Raw genomic sequence first — 20,303 nt, 5'->3', positions numbered from 1 at the left:
TTATATAAGCATCATGCAGCCAATCAGAGCTTAGGGCTGACGGACTGCCAGCACAGCCTCTGCCAGTTCCATATCAGCGACCAAATGACCAACTCAACGTGCTCAACCCACCAACTGACTGCTCGGCCTTCCAGCCTCCAGCTCAGCCTTCGAGGATAGCTGCAGGACTGTGCCATGAACTCAGAGAGTCAATAACAATCCAGCTCGGCCTCCACAAGGACACTGATGCCGCCGAGTCTGCTCCGCCCTCCTCCGGAAAGCTAGCTACACCAGCCCCCTCCATATCTCATGAAGCACAAGTACACCGATGACAAGAACCCTGCTGAAGCCATGTTCACGCAGCCCTTTGGCATCTCATGGCGCAAGGCCCTCGTCAGCATCCCTCGCCTCGTCCCGGACTTTGTCCTCAACTTCACCACTTCCGAGGGTCCGCAGCCCATCGTCTTCGACATCCCCTCGCGAGGCAAGCATCTGATTCCCGTCTATGTCTGGGTCCCGCCCGTCCGCAAGCACCGTCACCGCCATCTGTTTCACCACCACAAGAACGCTGCCGGGGCGCATCTGAAGGACGCTCTTCGACCGATAGGGATCGACGAAGACCACGACGCCAAACTGCCCGTCCTGATCGATTTCCATGGCGGCAGCTTCATCCTCGGGTCATGCCAGGAGCAAGCTCCCTTCTGTGCCCGGATGTGCCGTGAGCTGAACTGCATCGTCATCTCGGTAGACTACCGGCTCGGTCCGTATGCGGAATTTCCTGCGGCCAATCTTGATGCAGAGGACGTGGTACTTGCCGTGATCGACGCAAGCAATAGAGCGTTCAAGCCGCTTAGGGAAGGGATAGTAAGTCGCCCCTTTGTCTCTGAACGATGGTGTCAAGTCGGGATGGGTTATTCGCTTAATTTGCATGAAATTGCGGGGTAAAGCTAATGTCGTTTCATAGATGTGGGAGATGCTGAAACAAGGACGAAAACCCGTCGAACTGGACGAGCACAAGATCGCCCTTTCAGGATTCAGCTCCGGAGGAAACATCGCTCTGAACCTGGCCCTCAGTATCAAGGATGACCCGACATTCGAAACTGACTGGGTGAGTCCGTTGCCGTGGGACTGGGCAAACGAGATTCCAGTTCTGCTGTTCTATCCGAGCTTGGACGCCCGGCTTTTGCCGCACGAGAGGCCAAGGCCGGAGGGTCTGGATCCCCCTACTGGATTTGTCGAGCGCTGGAAGATCGAGAAGGAATTGATGCCTACGTATCTGCCTCCGGAGAAGAGGGATCATCCCCGGGCGAGCCCCGGCCTCGCAGACATCCGAGCGAAGGACGGGGAGAATTTCGGGCTCCACCCCAAAGCCAAGATGCTGCTGGTGCTGCCCCAGTTCGACTCGCTGAACGCGCAGAGCCTGACCTGGATCCAGAAGGTCCGGGACGAGGGCCGCGGGGACGATCTGATCGTCGAGGAAGTCAAGGGCGTGGTGCACGGCTGGACACAGTTTCCGGACTCGTGGATCAGCGAGGAAGAACGGAAGCTCAAAATCGCGGCGTTTCGCAGGGCGAGGGAGTTTCTCGAGGACTACTGGCACCTTGACAGCCAGCTTGTGGAGGTTGAGGTCATCCACCACGACAAGGACGGGATTGGACAGGTCATAGATACCGCGGGATCACAGAACCTGGGGCAAGCATGACACGACGCGACGCGACGCGAAATGAGTGGAGATGGGATATTGTTTCAGTATAATGCTGAAGCAGTGGTTATAACGAGTGAGTCGTGCGCGTCTCCAAGAAAGGGGGCATTTGGTGTCTTTTGCCATCTCTTTGTTCCAATACAATACAACTGTGCGGGTACAGTCGACTCTGGAGGAGGCAACGGAAGTACTCGGTACATCCATCATTAGCCAGGGAGATGTTTTAACTGTAAAGAAAGAATTTCCCCCACTTCCTTGTCGTTGATATTTCCTAAAGGGGCTACCGATAGCTGCAATAACGGGCTTAATGTAGAACAGAGTGTGGTCGTGGGGAAGTGGAAAGACATGTATACATGTAGGCATAAAGGGGGCTGCTCAGCCTTGTCTCTGGGATCATCCTCGACAATCTTCCAGATTTTGTGCTCAAGAGGCGTAATTGATACTAACCACGGAGCACAGAGGGACAGAGTATTGTGATCACCTACATAGATGACCAAGACATTGAGATATGGCATTCCGCATTGCAAAGTGCGGATGCCTCTCTTCTCCCTTCATTTTGGATCGCCGCCCACCGCCACCGCCACCGCTGACACTTCGATGAACCCTTGTGTCAAATCTCACGTCTCGCCTTGCGCAGCTCCACGATGACCCGAGTCGCGTACGCATGTCTTTCTGAGGACCGTAACGTCCCTGCTCTCGGCCGATGATTGTTCGGGGTAACGGCGTGAACTTTTTCCGTCATGCATTGCTTCGAATGCTCTCCACCCCGCGAGTGCGTCGACGGCATAGCATTGATGGAACCCTGTTCGCTAAGACTCGAAATATCGCTGGTTTCTGCGGCGGGTCGGGTGACGAATGATTTTCGTCTCGGCTGAGTTTGTGGACGTTTCAGCCATCGTCTCCTCGCGGATCATGAGAATAGTCTGTGCTGGAGTTTCTGCTGGAAGTTTTCGTCGTGGACAGGGAGCGACTTCATTTGTACCATGGTCGAGGAGCTGACGACATCTCTCCTTTTGCCCTGACGATATCTCATCGAACTTCAGACATATTCGATGTCGAGGAGAACCAAAACTGATCCCCGGGACAAAGTCTCCCGGCTCGTTGATTCCGTCAGTTGTATCCGCCTCTCCCCTTTGCACAAATCGCCATCTTGCAATGTCGTCTTATTGATCGAGGAGTTCTTTGTGGAATGCCTAGAGCTCATCAAACGACGGGAGAACAGGGCATTTTTTGAAGTATTCATGCACATGATTTAGGGACGTATTCAAGCGGCACTTCATCTGTAGCAACTCGGGGGTAGATATAAAAACAGAAATGAGAAAATTCAGTAACGATCTCCCATCTCGATCCATGCGTCTATGACAAAGGTTGCACTTGTCTGATTGAGGATGCTGCTGAAAGGGCAAGCTTCCCCCCATGTTGAATCATCAGTTCGGTGCGACGAACATTGGTAACGACAACTTCTTTGTGGGCAGGGAGATTTTCGGTCAAGCGTCAGAACCGGACGACGACAGTGCATCGGGGCATGGATGAATTCAGGTAGCAGGTGAGCCGCTAAGTACTGGCGGTCGAGACCCCTAGGCTGACCTATCTTATATAAGAAGCCTTATTCAGCAGCAGCATTTAGCCGACAATGCTGCAAGATGCGGTTGAGCCTTGCCACCTACCTTTGCTCCCCTTACTCGCCATTTCCCTAGATTGAGATGAGACCGAGACATCCTATCGAGGCAGCAAAACAGGCTGTTTCGCCGTTTGCTCAGAACCGCCGCCCCCCGGAGAATCGGTCCCGATCAAGAAGGTGAATATCGCGGATGGAATCAGGAAGTTGCCACAGCACCTTTCTTACCAGCATTCCGCTCGCCAACGGCATACCCATTTGAGTGGGCATGAATAAGCCTTTGTCTCACTGAAGCGGTAGTCTTGGCAAATCCCCCAGTATTGAAGCCCACGCTGCTTTGCTCCCCCTTAGCGAAAGACAAGCCATTATTTCGCGTCCCTGAGCATAAATGAAATCGTCGCGTCTGCCGATCCGTAGTTCCATTTTGGATTTAGTGTGAATTTGTCAATATCTCGGAAGCCGAATTTCTGATACAAGTTGTGGGCGGCAGGGGACGATTCAAGGTAGGCTGGAAGGTGGAGTTCGTCGGCGACATCAAGCCCCCATCTGATCAGCATTCCTCCTGCACCACGTCCCTGGTATTTTGGATCCGTCTGGAGAAGGTCGAGTACTGGTTTTGTCCTCTCAGTGAAAGGCTGCAAGCCTGCCGAGCCTGTGACGATTCAACTTACAGCAGTATGCCTTCCCTCCCATCAGTTCATTTCGCTTTCTATGAATTCCCCCGAAGAACTCCTCACATGCCTCAACGTTGCATCCAGGGCCAAACTGTCGGCTCCGAGCCGGCTCTCTGGGCTCCTTGATGATGTTCCACTTTGCAAATGCAGCGATCTCACCAGTCTCGGTATCTATCGCCTTCACCCATCGGACAGTTGGATCTTCATGGAATTGCTTGATGAGCCCTTCCGCACGCTCGTTCTTTGCTTCCGGCGGAAACGGTCCTGGAAACAGGACAGGGTTGAGGGGGTTGGAAGCATAGGCGAGACGTTCGATCTCAACGACGCGAGGGGCATCGGCCTCGTCGGCAGGCTGAAGAACGAGAGGCATGTCGAAGGAAGAAGTTGTGCCCTTTGAGGGAGGCGTCTAGAGGAGAAGGGAGTGTAGAGGACGCATTCGTCTTCATCCTGTAATGAGTATGATTGATATTCGGTGGTATATTGGATCAAACGTTGTTGCTGCCTAATCTCCTGAGAGAGTGAGTTCCTTTGTGGAGCACGAGATATGGCTTCAGCTACAAGCATAGGGTCAATGTCACCTTACCACCGCTCACTCACCTGGGTAGCTCTTCACAACTGCCTTGCCGATGTTAGCACGAGTGTGAATGAGTCAGAAAAATCCCCGCGGAAGTGTTGCAAGCTGCCGAAGCCGAAGCTGCATCCCGCCATGCAACTCGCCGACTGCGCCAAGTGCCTAAGGCTTCTCCCCTCGTCCCAAGCAACCCACCGCCCAATCCAACTCCCCGACAACTTACTAATGCATTCGTTGCTTCTCCCGGCTTGTCTTGAAGAGGAAGAGAATCTTGCGATACCATTGGCTTCTGAGCGTGCCACAGAATAGACTCCAGCCACTGCGAGTTACCTTGTACCAGAAAGGAAGTCACACATGTCATCAAGCCCAGGAGGCCAAGCCCGTCCCTGGGGAGGCTGTTGCGAGCTTGGAGCGACGACGGCATCCTATTCAGCGAGAAGGCCGAGAAGAAAATGGTGTGAACTGAGTGATATCCCTTCACAATCCAGGAAATACGAGAGGGAGGAGTCACCCAAGTGAACGAATACCGCCGGTGGCAAGGGCTTCTATTCGGTGGATGATGTCCTGCAGCATGAATCCGAAGGTCGGAGAGCAAAGTCTATGAATCTTTGTATAAAAGGTGGGAGTCCCTTCGTTGTGAAGCAATGACCACGTTTGAGCAGATCGGTACAAAAGCCTCTTGAGAGACAGCACACTGCAACCCCCTTCAACGACCGAACAATGTCTGCATCCAGACTACCTAGCACAATGCGTGCGCTGTTGCACAACCAGAAGAAACAGACCCTAGCCATCGCCTCAACCCCTCTTCCGAGTCCGTCCTCAACCCAGTACCTCGTCAAGCCACACGCCGCGGCCCTCACAGCAGGCGAACTCCTGTGGCCTCGCCCGGAAGAGCTTACCATTTCAACGCCCGGCGTGGAATTTGTCGCGCAGGTGGTGGAATCTCCATCCTCGAGCTCAAAATTCAAGCCAGGAGACGAGGTCTACGGGCGCGTCACTTACCCACAGGCAGGGGCTGCAAGGGAGTATTCCCTTTCTGACGATAGTGAGCTCGCGCTTCGTCCAAGAAACTTGTCCATCAATGAAGCAGCCACCATGCCGGTCGGCGCCTTGACCGCGTGGCAAGCATTGTTCGAGCAATTCGAACTCGCCCCTCCGGCCTCCGACTCCGCAAGGGAGCCCACCCGGCAACAACAGCGCATCCTCATCACCAATGCCTCTGGCGGCGTCGGGATCTGGGCCGTCCAGCTCGCCAAACTCATCAACCTCTATGTGGTCGGCACCACGGGGCCCAACAACCTCGACTTCGTCCGCTCTCTCGGCGCAGACGAAGTCCTCGACTACCGCACCACGAACATCCGCTCTTGGGCCGAGGAAGACCCGGCTGCACGCAAGGTGGATTTCGTCTTCGACTGCATCGGCCTCTCCTCGCTCGAGCAAGCGTGGCACGCAGTCAAGCGAGGCGGACAGCTCCTGACCATCGTGCCCCCAGCGGACATGCAGTGGAGGTTTGTCCTGGATCGTCCCAAAGGCGTTGACGAGAGCGTCACGGGGAAGTTCTTCGTCATGCACCCCTCTGGGGAGCAGCTGGGCAAGATCACCGAGCTGGCGGAACAGGGCAAAGTCAGGGCCGTGGTGGATAGCGTGTTCAAGCTGGACAAGTTTGAGAAAGCGTTTGAACGCTTGGGCAGTGGCCGGACGAGAGGAAAGGTCGTATTGAGGCTTGATGATGAGGAGTAGCACAGCTGTCTTCAGATGAAACTGCTCGGAGAAGCTGAAGGTTTGTAATATATTGTCGGAACAAGAAGTTGTACTCGATAATACTTAAATAATTTTTTTCGCTATTGAAGAGACTCGCTAACTAAAACCTCCTCATGCCATACCACTTTAACATGCAATTATATGTGTCACTCGTGTATATGGTGTACGCTAACCACTTTATTCGTAAAAGACAAGTGATCTCACTTCTATACTCTGTCTCCCTGGAGCGTCTGAGGGTGTCTGTGGATCAACAAAGGCCGTGTGTGGCGTGTACCCTGCGATGCCTTTCTTGCCGCCGTTGACTTCGCTGGCCGAGTCAAAACACTTGATGAACATGACCTCCTCGGGCGTCATGTCCTTCATGTACAAGAACCGGTGCTTATCGTTCGGCCGCACCGCGAACGTCTCACCCTTGACCTCGTACCCGACGGTGGATGAAGCCGAAGTCGGGTCGGGAAGAACTTCCTTACCCCGGTCGTCATCGTCATGAAATCCATTGGCTTCCCTTTTCGGGTAGAGGAGGTCGACCTTGATCATGTCGGAGGGCTCAGTTGTACGGTAATCAACGACCGCAAGAGGAAAGTCGGACGCCGGGTTTGCTATCGGTCGCCAGATATTGATAATCTGGTAGCGTCCCTTCAGCAGCTCCTCTGCCTCCTCTGCAGGTAAATGTCTGCGCACCCGAACCGCGGCTGCGTTCGGTGTCTGGTCGACATGCACTTGCTGCACAGGTTGGCGAGGGGAAGCCTTCTCTCTTCTTCTGATAGTATGATCGAAGAACACCACCTTCTTGACTCCAGGCAACTTTTCCCGCAGCAAAGCCTCTACTTCAGCATAATAACTTTCTCGGACCTTTGCGTCGTCTGTGAAAGCCTTCTCTTGCGCAGGAGAATTGTATACAGCGAAACCAGAGGTGTCGACAGAAAACTTCGATTCTTGTCCGCGGATGTTTTCCACCGGCCGTTCGCGATCGGTCAATTTAAACGAGTAGCCGGGGCCATCAACCTTGCCCCACGGCTTGACGAAAGGAACGTCGCTGTCGACATACGATGAGGGGTCGATGTATTTGAAAGTGCCAGTCGTCATATTGACAGCTCTAGGAATGTTGGAGCTGAAGAAACGAGGAGCGGGAGAGACGACAGATCGAGTGAATGGAGCAGCGTGTGACAGGTTCCTCAGAACCGAGGAAGATGCCTTGATGGTTCTGAATGAAGTGGCAGCTTGCATAAAGAAAAATGTCAGTCGCGAGTTCTTTCTCTCTGAGTCAACGTCTTAATCAGATCAGATATGCTCTCGGAATGGAGGGCGTACCTCAAGAGAGAGAAGAGCTCGGTATATTTATCTGAACCGATTGACCTTGAAATTGTCAGCAGCAGAAGAACATCGAAGACAAGATGACGTTGAAAAGTGTATAGAGCCTCGATTGGGCACGGTAGATACTCCTCCCTGTCCCGTCAATCCATTCAATGGAGATACTGCGAAAGTTTTCCCTCACGGATCCGATGGCGCGAGTAAAAAGAGCATTGTTTCGCCTCATCTGATATTGTCTTGATTTCAAAGGCAGCCGCATCGGTTGCGGAGAAGCCTCGGGAAGAATCCCACATCTGGAGCGTGACTAAGCCAGACGTCATATCTTGGCAACTGTCCTATGATTGGCTGCCTGATTCACCCCGCCATCTCCGCCAACATTGCGCGTAACGCGTGTGAATTTCTGGCTCCCCCTTGTCGCGTCTCCCTCAAAGCAGATGCAGCTGTGGACCCCTTTCGCACTGAGGGAGGCTCAGGGCGCAGGCAGTTGAACGACAGATACGCTCCGCGGCGCTTGATAAGTTCCCTGAGGCAATGTCTACCTAATACGCATTCTTCTTCTTGTCCTTCTTACTGCCCCTTTTCCATTCGGCTGCAAACAAGTCGAAAATGGCAGACAGGGAGATCTACTCTGCGACGTACAGCAATGTATGAACCCTTCCTAAAGTCTTCTTTGTCTGCCTGGACGTAGACTGACATGTGACTGCAGGTCCCCGTCTATGAGCTCAAGGTCGGCGGCGACCATGTTATGCGCCGTCGGTCTGACAACTGGGTCAACGCTACACACATTCTGAAGATTGCCGGGTTTGACAAGCCAGCGAGGACAAGAATCCTAGAACGTGAGGTGCAAAAGGGCGTCCACGAGAAGATTCAAGGCGGATATGGAAAATATCAAGGCACATGGGTCCCTCTGAATGAAGGCCGATCGCTGGCTGAGAAACATGGTGTTCTTGATCGCACTGCCAAAATATTCGACTTCGTCCCCGGGGATCGCAGCCCGCCTCCTGCTCCCAAGCATACCACAGCCGCATCGAATCGTCCAAAGCAGCCGAAGCAGCCTGTCGCCCCACGAAAAGTACCGTCGCAGCCAAGTAAGTCAGCTATGTTCTGCCGCCAGAAACATTTGCTAACTCCTCATAGCCCAACATTACCCACCCGTGGACGGCTACGAAAGTGCCAGCGTACATTTCAATGGGACAGAAAGTCGAGAACACTCCCCGGAGACCGCTTCATTCATGGCAGAAGACGACTTTCTTCCGCTTTCCCAAAATTCAACAGCTTCGAGAAAGCGAAAGCGAGATTTTGAAGAAATCGCTCCTACTGCATCAGACCTTGAACATACTCTGTATGGCGACGAGTTGCTGGATTATTTTGTGACCGCTGGCGATGACCCGGCCGCCTCCAACATCCTACCTCCAGAACCGCCCGCAAACTTCGATGTTGACAGGCCTATCGACAACCTGGGTAACAATGCTCTGCACTGGGCTTGCGCCATGGGTGATGTCGCTGTTGCACGAGATCTCCTCGCACGCGGTGCAAATCCTGCTGCTCAAAATAAGAGCTCACTTGAGACTCCCTTGATCCGGGCTGTTTTGTTCACCAACAATTATGATAAGAAGACCTTCCCAAAAATCGTGCAGGCTTTGGCTGGAACGATCGTGGAGCGCGATGCTTATGGCGCCACTGTCTTCCATCATATCGCCGAGTCAGCGCGCTCTCGGGGCAAATGGAGTTGTGCTCGGTACTATTGCGAGGTCTTGATAAACAAAATGCACGAGATGGGCTCAAACTACGTTCAAGCGCTCCTCACCTCCGTTGACCACAATCACGACACTGCAGCACTATGTGCTATCCGCAACGGATGCGTCAAAGTTGCGACATTCCTCCTCAATCATTGTCCGGAAGCAGGGGACATACCAAATCTGAAGGGTGAAACTGCCAACGAGTACCTCAGAGCTCTTCGAGAGAAAAAGGAAAGCCTCCAACAGCCAGGATCGTCTCCCCCACGGGCTGGAGAGTCTTTCTCGTCGAAACAATCACGCCGCAAACGACAGAAAGAAACATTGTCCCGCGCTGCGTCATTGGTGCTTGATAAGATCGTCCCTCTCATAGACTCCGGCAGCTTCAAACTAGCCGATATGTACGATTTGCAGATGTCAGAGAAGGACACAGAAATTTCAGAAGCCAAACACGCACTGAACGAGCTCGAGAACCAGCGACATAAGATTCGACAAGAGACCTTTGCACTGATGGCGAAGGTCGAGGATGTATCCAAGATTCCCACGCTGAGACACGAATATGAGGCATGTCTGCGCGAGGTGGAGTCTCTCCTCGAACAGAAAGAACACGCCACCCTCCAGAATGAAGTGTTCCAGCAAGACCAGCAAACGAGCCCCGAAGCCTTCCGTTTCCCCAACACGTCAACACTCTCACCCGATGAGATTCGTGCGGTCGTGCCATGGGCGATTGAGCTCAACAACCAACAGAATGTTCGCCGACAGTGGGTCAAGGATATTGCGAAACTGATGAGTGATGCGGGTGCAAGCGAAAAGGTCGGCAAACACAGAAAGCTCGTGGCGATTGCGACTGGACTCAAGGAGGACGAGCTGGACGGTATGTCGGAGGAATTGTTGGAAAGTTTGCAGGGAAACCAGGCTGGAAATCCACCGCAGACGCCTCCGCAGGCTCCGGCTGAGGTCCAAGCGTGATTCGCGCCCCCATATGATGAATGAGAGTACCTCCTGAATGAATCACAATGACATGCGCTTCACTTTTATTCCAGCTCGTCTTGCCCATTGTTATAGAGCCACCCGCCCTTATCATCCGGGGACAAACAGCTTCTTGACTCTGACGTTCACCCTGTTCCGAACGAGCCACAATCCAGAAAACGAGGCCGTCCGTTTGTCCCGTTCGCGTACACGGAGAGATTGACGTTCGATCGCGCCCCATCCGCACCGTCGTGCACGGCGTCCGCGGGCGCGGGCCCTGGCGAACGAGCAAGAGATTTTTGAAAATAGGCTGGACACTAGGTGCATAAGATATGGCACGGGGAGGCGACGCCGAGACATCGGCGCCGAGGCCGTCATGGACAAGACAGGCTCAGAATTGAAAAACAGGCCGCACAATCTGGTCGGGAGACGCGGTCGATCGCACGGGCGAACGACATCGCGACATCGGCGGCGAGGACGTCGAGCATAACGTAGAATCCGAATCGAAAAACAGGCCGTACGAGGTGTGCGGACGACGCGTTGGATGATACGGGCGAACGACAGCGAGACAACGACGACGATGACGTCAGGGAATCGTATGCTAGAAGAGTGGAGAATTCATTATTATGCTCAGCTCTATTTCATGTTTATCTCACAATTGTGTGAGAGTTTTCAGCCCATTTCAAGCCCCATTTCTCCAGCCCATATCAAGCCTATCCAGCCCATTTCAATGCACTCAGCCATGTATGTGTCTCTGTGTCTTGCTTATGATGTTGATGTGGATGTGAATGTGTGTTTGTGCTCTGTCAATAGTAATGTGAGAGACGTATGTTCATGTTCCATATTCCATGCTCTGTGGTGCACATGTGGATTCTGTTCGCCTCAAACGCCTCAAACGCCTTCCTTATTGCTAGTATTCTCCTTCTTCATGGGTCTCTGGGATGGTCGCGATGGGATGTCCAACGTAGCCGCCGCTTGGAGACTGGTAGATCTGTGGGGGAGGAGGAGCATTGGAATGACCAGCGAAGCCATGATGGACTTGATCGTGATCCATGTGAGTGGGAGTGGGGGAGAAGATTCCAGCTGGGAGCATGTGGCTCATGTTGCCGTAGGTCATGTTCGAGTAGCTTGGAGGGGTCATGGTGCCAAATCCGTAGGCGGAGGTCTGCTGTTGTGGAGTTCCATACATGGGCTGCGGGATTCCCTGATGGTTGTACTGGATGGTCGCAGGTGGAGTCATCTGGTGAGCTGGCATGCCATGAACACCGACGCTTTGACCGTGGCCGCCGTTGTAGACTTCTGGGGTACCACCGACATTGTAGTTCATGTTATTCTGCTGGACTGGATAACCGGTATTGGGGTTGCCATATCCGCGTCTTGGACCGTTGTTCTGTTGCTGGATTCGCGCATTTGGAGCCATGAGGCGACCGGAAGGGCGGCGTGCAGAGTACTCCTTCTGCTCCACACGAAGCTTGAGGCCGTGCAAGAAACGCTGTGAGGGATATTGTTAGCTTGTGGTGTGAGCTGGAAGGGGTGAAAGACTTACTTCGGCACTAGCAGCACGGTCGGCCGCGTGGGAAGTGGCGAATTCGATGAAAGCGAAGATGTTCACAGCATCGTTCTCTGGTTTGTGCGTTAGGAGGATACTGAAAGCGGTGGTGGCTTTGGCAATGACAGAACTCACCATAAGTCTTCTTGATGACGTTGACCTGGACAATCTCTCCAAACTCGGCAAAGAGCTCCTCAAGGTGAGCACGGGTCGTCCCCTCTGGCAGGTTTCCAACATAAATGGACTTCTGATCAATGATAGAGCGAGGGTTTGCGAAGCCACCAATGACAGTGGCACCGTCAGCTCCGACGCGGAAGCGAGGTTCAAGGGAAGGAGCCATGTAAAGCTGGTAGCCAGTGGTGTGATTCTGAAAGAGCTGCTCCTGGGTCAGAGGGCTACTCGTCAAGCAGAATGTTTGGGGAAATACCTTGAGAGCGTCACGACAGTCGAGGTAGAACGCAAACTTGACATACATGCCATAACCTGAGCCACCGTGGCGTCGATTGGCCATATTGGTCGGGGCGACAAGCTCGAGAGGTCCGTAGCGTTCGAGAATTCCACGAGTTTCCGCCTCGGTGATCATGGTACCATCAGTCTTGCTGAGAATTACAGAGCCTTGAGTTGTGGTCAGCTTCCAATCGATGCAAGTATGTGCGGCTGTGGACTTACGTTCTGCCTTGGCCTGTTCGATCCGAATCTTTCTCCCGTCTATGATTAGACCATAAGCTCCTGAGACAGCCGCGGTGGCATCTTCGTCTTTCTGTCGCAACAGTTAACAGCGTGGATGATATGGTGTTCACTTATTGTACTCACATGGTACTGGATGAACGCGAACGGATGCTGGTTTCGGTCACGTCGGATCTTGACGTGATTTGGGCCGTACGTATCAAACGTCTGATGACAGGCAACTTCAAGCTGGTCCTCAGAGCGGTACTTGGAGAGGCTAAAACAAATTAGCACCAGCTTGTACAGGGTAGCATTTTTTAGACTTACTTTGCCACAAAGATGAGAGCAGTTGGTGGGTAGAGTCCTTGAGCGTTGGCGGCGGTTGGGATCTGATTCACACGGTCTGGTCGCGGGGCAAAACCGTTGTACCCAGCCGGAGCACGCAGGTTGTTGATGATTCGACGAGCGACAGTGTTGACGGGGACGTTGCCGTTTGTATCAGAGGTGGGAGCACCAAACACATCGTCTTCAGCACTTGGCTCGATTGCTGCGACGGTGGTGCTGGCATCTTTCAAAGATGCTGGGAGGGAGGTGGAGCCTAGAAATCGTCAAGAGACGGTCAGTTTTCATCAAGCTCAACTTTTAAAAGGTTCGAGGTCGTCCTCTTCAAAGTGTCACCAGAAGGTGGAGAGTGAGAGGAGCACGAACCTTGAGCGGCCTGGGTGTCTTCGACGCGGCTCTGCTCGCCGCCGAGCTTGGTGTCTGCCGCCTCGCTCGAGATCGCTGCGATCTCAGGATTTGGCGTTGATGACGTCGACCGAGGGAAGACGACGGGGAGGGTGGGCATGATGACCCGGCGAGGAGGAGAGGATGAGGAAGAGGCGAGGCGGGAAGTCATGTTGCAAGCTTATCTGTTTCACCAGTCTCGATGTCAGTATGGCTCCAGATCAAGTTTATAGACTCGGAGGAGCTGTTCTCACCTTGCAAACGATTTCTCTGACTCGAATAAAGGGAGGGCAAGGCCGTTTAGCATTCGTAAATGCTGTAAACGAAGAAATAAAGGTGAGAATATAAAGAGGCAACAATTCAAAGTGAAATGTGTTGAGAGCGCGAGGGGTATCATGGGTGTGGGCTTGGCATTCACCAACGGTCACTCCGATTCTTAATTCCATTTCTGAAGCTCATAGAGACGGCCTGTTTTGGCCTCTCCATCTCCTCGCTTCCGGACCGCTTGTGCTCTCCAGGCGAACACTTGCATCTGCACCTCAGTGCCAGATACTGTTCATGATGCATGCCTCTCATGTATCCTCAACACTGGAGGATGTTTTGTCGGGAGCGGGCGCGCCCTGCGCACCATACTGCTCGAAAGCTCAACTTGACGTCCTGTATTTGAGCCCATCTGACTCCCTCTGCTGGGAGCCAGACTACTCATGACACCCTGCGACATCTGTGTCTGTGAATGTCAGCAACCTCTGTTGTCTGAGGTGAGTGGTGGCTTTCTTACAATATTCTAGGTGGAAAACGACCAAAGAAGGCTGAAGCTACATCTCTTTCTAGTCGTGGACCAGAACTCTCCCTCCGCGCTCCCGACATCCATCTATTCAGACGGTGCGGCGTTCAGGACGGCGACACGGCACGAAGTGCACGAGCACGATGCTGAACAGTCGATATGATGATGGCGACTTGTTAATGTCTTGGGACGATGATGATAGTTGAGCTGGAGATGGAGATTGTGCGAAGAAAAGAAAACAACAATGAAAAGAACGGCAGAAATTCACGGCTTAACTCCTCAGCCTCGTTGTAGTTGGCGCTAAACGATATTGGGAAATTCCCGATGTCTGTCAACTGCTTGGCTGGAGAGGGAGGTTCAGATTGACTACTGCTAGTGCCGGAGTTCTACCGGCCGATCCCGAAGCCAGCAGTGGACTATTGGCGGGCGAGATTGGGAGGGAAAGGCCCCGAGCACGTGAAAACCCATGACGTTGAGCAGCTGTTGCGAATTGCAGCTCACAAATGACAATTGGAACAAGACCATGGACTCGTCATCTCAGGGATAAGAGGCATGCGTTGTGAAGCACAGCAATGATGTTTGTTCCTACAGTCAGACGCTGTGCGCCTGGCTTCTGGAAGAAGACAAGCCAGGAGTTGGGCAGAGCAACGAAATTTGGTACGTTCTCCCAAACGAGGCATCCATGGCGTTCACGCCTTTTCAGAGCCCCAATATGTGTTGAATAGCACTGGTAGATGCGACGGAAGAGTATACCAGCGGCTGGTTTGAAGGAATGTGCTAACTTCCCTCTGCGGCCAGCTCTCAATCTCGAAGGCCTGCATTTACCTCTTGCCCCGTACCCTATCTTCGACTTTGCAGATCCCGAAACGCTTACGACCCTGAAGACAATGACCGACAAGTCCGTTGGCGGCTTCTCAACAGCGCAACTCACACAGAAACCTCGCGATGTATCTACAGAAATCCCTTCTCCCGCACACATCCTTTTCCACGGGAACATCTCCACAAAGCTTCCCACAGATCGACCAGACATCCAAAGAACAGGCTATGCGGCATGGAGGAATGAGGATCGAGGGCGAACACTATTTGGAGAGTTGTTTTGGAACGTCGATACCTACATGTACCTGGCACTGCGGGTCAAGAGTGACGGGAGGAAATACTTTGTCAACATACAGACGGACTCGATCGTAGAGTCGGACATACATCAGCATCGTTTGTACACAAAATATCACAAGGGTGCAGAAGGACCTGACGACCCCGGCCAGTGGGAGACCGTTTGGATCAAACTCCACGAATTTGTGCGAACGAATCATGGGATTGTCACAGAGCCACAGTCAGAGATGCTCAGACAAAAGGTGAAGAGCTTCGGGATTGGATTGATTGACAGACAACCGGGACCGTTTGAACTTGGAATTGCTGCAATGTGGGCTACAAACCTCAACGAGAGAGGGCAGGTCGATGGGCGGACGGGCTGGGAGGAGGGCGACCAGGGCAGTGCAAGATTAAGCGAAGTGACACTAGAAAAGCTGGCACAGAAGGCCGAAGAGAAGAGGAACATGCCAGAACAGAAGAAAAGCTTTCGCGAGAGAGTGCCACACTTTGGGAAAGTTGGTTCAGGGGACACCCAAGCGTTCAGATAAATCAAGACAGCAAATGTAGCAAAATGCACGGAAAATGGATCGTTGTGTTCGCAGTTGAAATCCATAAATATTGTACCTTGTCTCTACCTCAGGTCTTGTAACGTCTCTTGTAGAGATTTTCCGGTCAAGATTTTGAACGCCTCGAGGTATCGAACATGGGTGGCTTCAACCACATCCTCAGTCATCTCCACGCCCTGCTTGTTTTTGAGACCATTATCCGTCAACCAGTCGCGTAGTGGCTGCTTGTCAAAACTCTCCTGGCTCTGACCGAGCTTGTAGGCGGATTTCGACCAAAACCTTGAGCTGTCGGGAGTAAGCACCTCATCAACAAGCACAACCTCGTCCGTTTCTTCGTCCAGGCCAAATTCAAACTTCGTGTCCGCTATGATGATCCCCTTTTCTCTTGCATAATCTCGTGCGGTCTTGTAGATGCGAAGCGACAGTTCTTCTATTCTTTTTGCGTACTTCTCGCCCACAATGCGCGCAGCTTGTTCTGTTGAGATATTCTCGTCATGCTTACCCAGCTCAGCCTTGGTGCTGGGGGTGTAGATGGGCTCAGGAAACTCTTGAGATTCTTGTAGGCCTTCAGGCATCTTCTTCCCATTTACCTCACCAGTTTTCTTGTAGGAGGACCAGGCGGAGCCTGTGATGTAGCCACGGACTATAGCCTCCACTGGAAATACCTTGAGCTTGCGCACAAGCATACTTCGACCCTTCAATTGAACGGCAACGTCCTTCGGAATTGCGGTCGGCAGGTCGAGAGAAATGAAATGGGTCTTGAGGTCAGGGATCTGTTTCTGGAGATATTGGAACCAATGCACGGTCATCAACGTCAGGACGAGTCCTTTTTCTGGAACGCCCTAGATTTATGAGCCTAGTCAGCGAGCTGGAAGTGTGAGAAGGGACTGCGAGAAGCATACATTCTTCATGATAACATCAAAGGCCGATATTCGGTCGGTAGTCACAAAGAGCAGGGATTTTGAGTCGACATCGTACAGCTCTCGGACTTTACCTGAGGCCAGCAGCGGCAGGACTTCTCCTAGATCTGACTTGACAAAGGCCATCTTGAGGACTTCTACTGGTTAATCCGCAGAATATTGTTCCTGCGGGGGTTAGGTATGGTGCAAGAAACATCCAAAAGAAAAATGCGAAGCAAAGGAAGCAAACATGCCAAACAAACCAAAATCTCTACCGAAGTTCAGCCAATCAATATGTGCAGTCCATTGGCACGCTGCGCGCCAAACGACGCGCCATTCCCATTTCATTCGGACTCAATATCGCATCGTTGTTGATTGAACAGCGTCTTCAGAATATAGCAATGACCCTCAAACAGAGCATTGCACTTGGCTGACGCAACCAGGCTTGCTGGTTGTCGGCTGTATTGCAACACTCAGTTTGGTCCCACGTCAGTCGCAACATGAGTCGGTATCTGACCCCAGCAAAGATTACGCTGCTGGTTCTCGCTCTACTCTATGCAGAGGATGTAGTCCCGACCAAAGAAGCAACAACCGTGCTTTCCTTTATCCTCTCCCAGATTGTGCCATCGAGCAAGCATTCTCCATTGTTCCGGGAAAGCACAGAGTTCGAGCATGCTCTTCCAATCGATGAATTCGAATCCACATTATCCTCACGCCCGTCTGCAAGACCTGGCAGAAGCCTATTTGATTTGCTGCTGAAGAGACTATGGGCTATTGATTGTTCCCATGCTCTCGACGCCTTCATCGCATACCTCCCTTCGCTTCTGACGAAGTCCAGAGAGCAGTTCCTGAGGGACCGCGAAAGTGGAGAAGAATCTGATCAAGTCCACGGACGCATTCTCAGAACATCCCCCTTGGGCGCTTTCATTCGTCGATGTCATTTGGAATACACAAGGCTGCAGTTTCAAGACAGCATCACTCTTTGGCAAGATTTCATTTCTTACAGACTCCCGACTCGCGAGGCATATGAGAGGAAGAACCATGCAGGCAGCCGAAATGCCCTGGACTCGAACCTCACCGAGCTGGGCCTTGACTCATCACATCCTCTGGCCCAGTTAATGTACGGAAGACTTGCTGAAGAGGAGCAAAAATATCACGGCGCATACAGCATGTACGATGTCGAAAAATTGATGGAATTTCAGGTCTCCGAGATCCAGCGTGTTGGTGGGAGACTGCCTGACGGCATGAGATTGAAGCTTCAACAAATGTCCAAAGCCGGTACTGTCATTCCAAAATTGGGCAATTATCTCAACTTCCTTGACTCATGGCGAGGTGGGGATTACTACTCTGCCTTCGACAATCTGCACAGATATTTCGATTACGCAATGCAGACACGAGAGAGAGCAATATATCAATACGCATTGCTCAACCTTGCCATCCTCCAAGCAGACTTCGGATGTCACGCGGAAGCACTTTCTGCGATGCAGGAAGCCATCGCCACCGCGCGAGAAAATAAAGACACCACATGCCTGAACTTCTGCATGAGCTGGGTATACCATTTCGGGCGAACGTTTCCCGGCGAGATGGACGCCATACGCGATAGTGGCATTCTCGGTAGCGAAGTTGAGGGACTTGCATTTCTCAAATCTCGGGCCAAGGACGCGGAGATGTGGAGTCTCTTGGGCACGACTCTGTTGAGTGAGGCGAAGCTTGGTATGCAGTACGGAGACAGCCTTGCAGGCGTATTTGAAAACATTGCCAAAGCATCGTATCTTAGTGTCGTACGATCAACTCAAAGTACCATCGGGCCAATGTTACTCATCAAAGGTGCTGCATTTAGCAGGATTGGCCTTGGTCATCTGAGCTGGTTCTGCGGACAAGCGTTTCTGCAGTGCCACTCCAAGGACGCTCCCATCGAAGACCTGTTCAAAAACTATTGTCGAATCGCCGGGCTTTTGGTCCAACGTGGCAAATACGTCGAAGCTGAACAAATGCTGGACAATATCCCGTCGCATGTGCATCGGCGAATGAAGTTCCAAAATTCCCTAAACTTCTACTCCGGGCTGTTGAGGGCTCGAAGGCTGATACATCGGGATAATCTCGATGCCGCAGAGCACTTGCTTGATCGACTGAGTGGACAAGGGCCACCAGATGTGAAAGTTGCATTTTCCCTGTCGTTGCTCGGGATTGAGCTGCTCATCCGTCGGGGTGTTCTCGACCAGGCTCTTGAAAAAGTTGAGGATTTGATACAGGGGGCGGATAAAAGCCATGAAATCAACGACATCGCCGTGCAGACCCGGCTACTGAACCTCAAAGCACGGATCTTAACTGAGAGTCGACACTCACTCAAGGGCTTTTCACTTGTTATGCGCGCAGCACAGATTGCATATCGAGGAAGAATTCTTCCCTCGTTATGGACATCGATCTGTCTGCTTGCCACAATTCTCAACGACCTCCGCGAATTCCCTGCCGCCGCTGAACTCTTACAATCAATAATGCCTCAAGTGCTGGAATGTCAGGACTGCGAGCTCGCCGCCCACTCATACTCAGTGCTGGCAGATGCAAACATGGGGCTTGCTGGCTCATCATCAGGACCAGACAAGTCTTCAGCAACAAAGCAGAAGGAGCTCATTAACAAAGCAATGGAGAATATCGACCATGCGCTTGTGCAATATAGGCACATTGAAGATTTACAGGGACAGCTGGAGATGTTGAAGAAGAAGGCAACAATTATGCACTGGAGGGGGGATTTGGTGTTGGCAAACGACACGGCGACGCAGTATTTGGGGTTGAAAAAGGAGTACGAGGCCCAAAATGTTTGAAGATTGCCCGTCAATCGCCGGAGGACACACTGAATTCTCGAGTATTGAACTGTATGAAATAACGGGTGTGGTCTTGTTATGCCCCAGTCAGGTTTCCACTTCGCTTCCTCTGCATGCCTTATGTACAAGTCAGGTCCACCATGACCAACGCAGTCTTTTAAGCCAGTCCAGCGCACATAGGTATTCATCTTTCAAGTTTGCTTGTCCCTATTGTGGTAGTTGACCTTTTCGTTCCAGAAGAGAGTCTTGTCACCGTCTCCCCACCAGAAGTTTCTAGATCGGATGTTCTGGTAAGGATATTCAACCCGCTCTTCTAGGGGAGGCATATGTTCCCAATGCTCCCAATGTTCGTTCCACAGATTCCAGGCGTTGATGCTTGCTAGAACGAGACATGGGATGACGACGCTGTAAGGGTGGTTAGAAATGCAATCTCGTGGCATGCGATATCTTGGGGTTCCATACTAGATTGAGAGTCTACGCCAGAGATCTGCATCACGTTAGCATTCTCTGAGGGACTGGAAGATGTCGGAACAGAAACATACCACTTGTAGCAGCAGCATGGGCTTTCACGGCAGCTCGTTCTCGGTTGAAGGCGTTGTCGGCTGTTCCGACGAGTTTGCTTGTTCCTTGGCCAGGTGGGCTTGGAACACCACTGCTCGCGAGGCGTCGTTGGAAGGTCGATCGGAAAAGAGGTCGAAAAGCAGGCGAACGCAGCTGCTGCTGCGCAAGGCGCAGGCCAATACGCTGGAAGGACATTTTGCACGTTCAATGAGTGGAGAGGAGGTTGTCGCTGGCGTTGACTGAAGTTGAAGAATGCAGGTGAGGTTCGGCGCAGGAGCTCTGCGGGAGCTTGGCAGGGCCAATGACGATGGCCTGAGCCG

The 20,303-nt window shown here is 52.4% G+C and overlaps 10 protein-coding genes across 10 annotated transcripts; 5 read left to right on the top strand and 5 right to left on the bottom strand.

The window, feature by feature from the left end:
- Positions 1–96: 96 nt before the first annotated feature.
- On the top strand, positions 97–2,050 carry PV07_09069 (uncharacterized protein). The gene is made up of 2 exons (XM_016396295.1): positions 97–843; positions 944–2,050. The coding sequence occupies exons 1-2, from the start codon at positions 289–291 to the stop codon at positions 1,679–1,681; spliced, it is 1,293 nt and encodes a 430-aa protein (XP_016246151.1). The 5' UTR covers positions 97–288; the 3' UTR covers positions 1,682–2,050.
- Positions 2,051–2,286: 236 nt separating this feature from the next.
- On the bottom strand, positions 2,287–4,620 carry PV07_09068 (uncharacterized protein). The gene is made up of 2 exons (XM_016396294.1): positions 3,971–4,620; positions 2,287–3,909 (listed from the first exon to the last, which is right to left on the bottom strand). The coding sequence occupies exons 1-2, from the start codon at positions 4,341–4,343 to the stop codon at positions 3,665–3,667; spliced, it is 618 nt and encodes a 205-aa protein (XP_016246150.1). The 5' UTR covers positions 4,344–4,620; the 3' UTR covers positions 2,287–3,664.
- A 549-nt stretch (positions 4,621–5,169) lies between these two features.
- PV07_09067 (uncharacterized protein) lies at positions 5,170–6,411 on the top strand. Its single transcript, XM_016396293.1, has one exon. It carries the CDS (start codon positions 5,265–5,267, stop codon positions 6,282–6,284), a length of 1,020 nt encoding a protein of 339 aa, XP_016246149.1. The 5' UTR covers positions 5,170–5,264; the 3' UTR covers positions 6,285–6,411.
- PV07_09066 (uncharacterized protein) lies at positions 6,320–7,839 on the bottom strand. The gene is made up of 2 exons (XM_016396292.1): positions 7,617–7,839; positions 6,320–7,525 (listed from the first exon to the last, which is right to left on the bottom strand). The coding sequence occupies exon 2, from the start codon at positions 7,389–7,391 to the stop codon at positions 6,483–6,485; it is 909 nt and encodes a 302-aa protein (XP_016246148.1). The 5' UTR covers positions 7,392–7,525; positions 7,617–7,839; the 3' UTR covers positions 6,320–6,482.
- Positions 7,840–8,040: 201 nt separating this feature from the next.
- Positions 8,041–10,394, top strand: PV07_09065 (uncharacterized protein). Its single transcript, XM_016396291.1, has 3 exons — positions 8,041–8,261; positions 8,323–8,704; positions 8,754–10,394. Exons 1-3 carry the CDS (start codon positions 8,223–8,225, stop codon positions 10,319–10,321), a joined length of 1,989 nt encoding a protein of 662 aa, XP_016246147.1. The 5' UTR covers positions 8,041–8,222; the 3' UTR covers positions 10,322–10,394.
- A 524-nt stretch (positions 10,395–10,918) lies between these two features.
- Positions 10,919–14,275, bottom strand: PV07_09064 (uncharacterized protein). The gene is made up of 10 exons (XM_016396290.1): positions 14,041–14,275; positions 13,517–13,989; positions 13,245–13,447; positions 12,864–13,134; positions 12,684–12,813; positions 12,540–12,630; positions 12,298–12,485; positions 12,006–12,246; positions 11,868–11,944; positions 10,919–11,813 (listed from the first exon to the last, which is right to left on the bottom strand). Exons 3-10 carry the CDS (start codon positions 13,432–13,434, stop codon positions 11,232–11,234), a joined length of 1,770 nt encoding a protein of 589 aa, XP_016246146.1. The 5' UTR covers positions 13,435–13,447; positions 13,517–13,989; positions 14,041–14,275; the 3' UTR covers positions 10,919–11,231.
- Positions 14,276–14,492: 217 nt separating this feature from the next.
- Positions 14,493–15,759, top strand: PV07_09063 (uncharacterized protein). Its single transcript, XM_016396289.1, has 2 exons — positions 14,493–14,703; positions 14,845–15,759. The coding sequence occupies exons 1-2, from the start codon at positions 14,619–14,621 to the stop codon at positions 15,681–15,683; spliced, it is 924 nt and encodes a 307-aa protein (XP_016246145.1). The 5' UTR covers positions 14,493–14,618; the 3' UTR covers positions 15,684–15,759.
- Positions 15,708–16,822, bottom strand: PV07_09062 (phosphoribosylaminoimidazolesuccinocarboxamide synthase). The gene is made up of 2 exons (XM_016396288.1): positions 16,604–16,822; positions 15,708–16,543 (listed from the first exon to the last, which is right to left on the bottom strand). Exons 1-2 carry the CDS (start codon positions 16,745–16,747, stop codon positions 15,767–15,769), a joined length of 921 nt encoding a protein of 306 aa, XP_016246144.1. The 5' UTR covers positions 16,748–16,822; the 3' UTR covers positions 15,708–15,766.
- A 167-nt stretch (positions 16,823–16,989) lies between these two features.
- PV07_09061 (uncharacterized protein) lies at positions 16,990–19,594 on the top strand. Its single transcript, XM_016396287.1, has one exon. The coding sequence runs from the start codon at positions 17,101–17,103 to the stop codon at positions 19,420–19,422; it is 2,322 nt and encodes a 773-aa protein (XP_016246143.1). The 5' UTR covers positions 16,990–17,100; the 3' UTR covers positions 19,423–19,594.
- Positions 19,346–20,249, bottom strand: PV07_09060 (uncharacterized protein). Its single transcript, XM_016396286.1, has 3 exons — positions 19,965–20,249; positions 19,885–19,909; positions 19,346–19,827 (listed from the first exon to the last, which is right to left on the bottom strand). Exons 1-3 carry the CDS (start codon positions 20,176–20,178, stop codon positions 19,614–19,616), a joined length of 453 nt encoding a protein of 150 aa, XP_016246142.1. The 5' UTR covers positions 20,179–20,249; the 3' UTR covers positions 19,346–19,613.
- Positions 20,250–20,303: the final 54 nt, after the last annotated feature.

Source organism: Cladophialophora immunda (assembly GCF_000835495.1).
Source record: "Cladophialophora immunda strain CBS 83496 unplaced genomic scaffold supercont1.5, whole genome shotgun sequence".
In the NCBI taxonomy this organism is placed as follows: domain Eukaryota; kingdom Fungi; phylum Ascomycota; class Eurotiomycetes; order Chaetothyriales; family Herpotrichiellaceae; genus Cladophialophora; species Cladophialophora immunda.
This window is presented reverse-complemented; position numbering and strand designations above follow the sequence as displayed.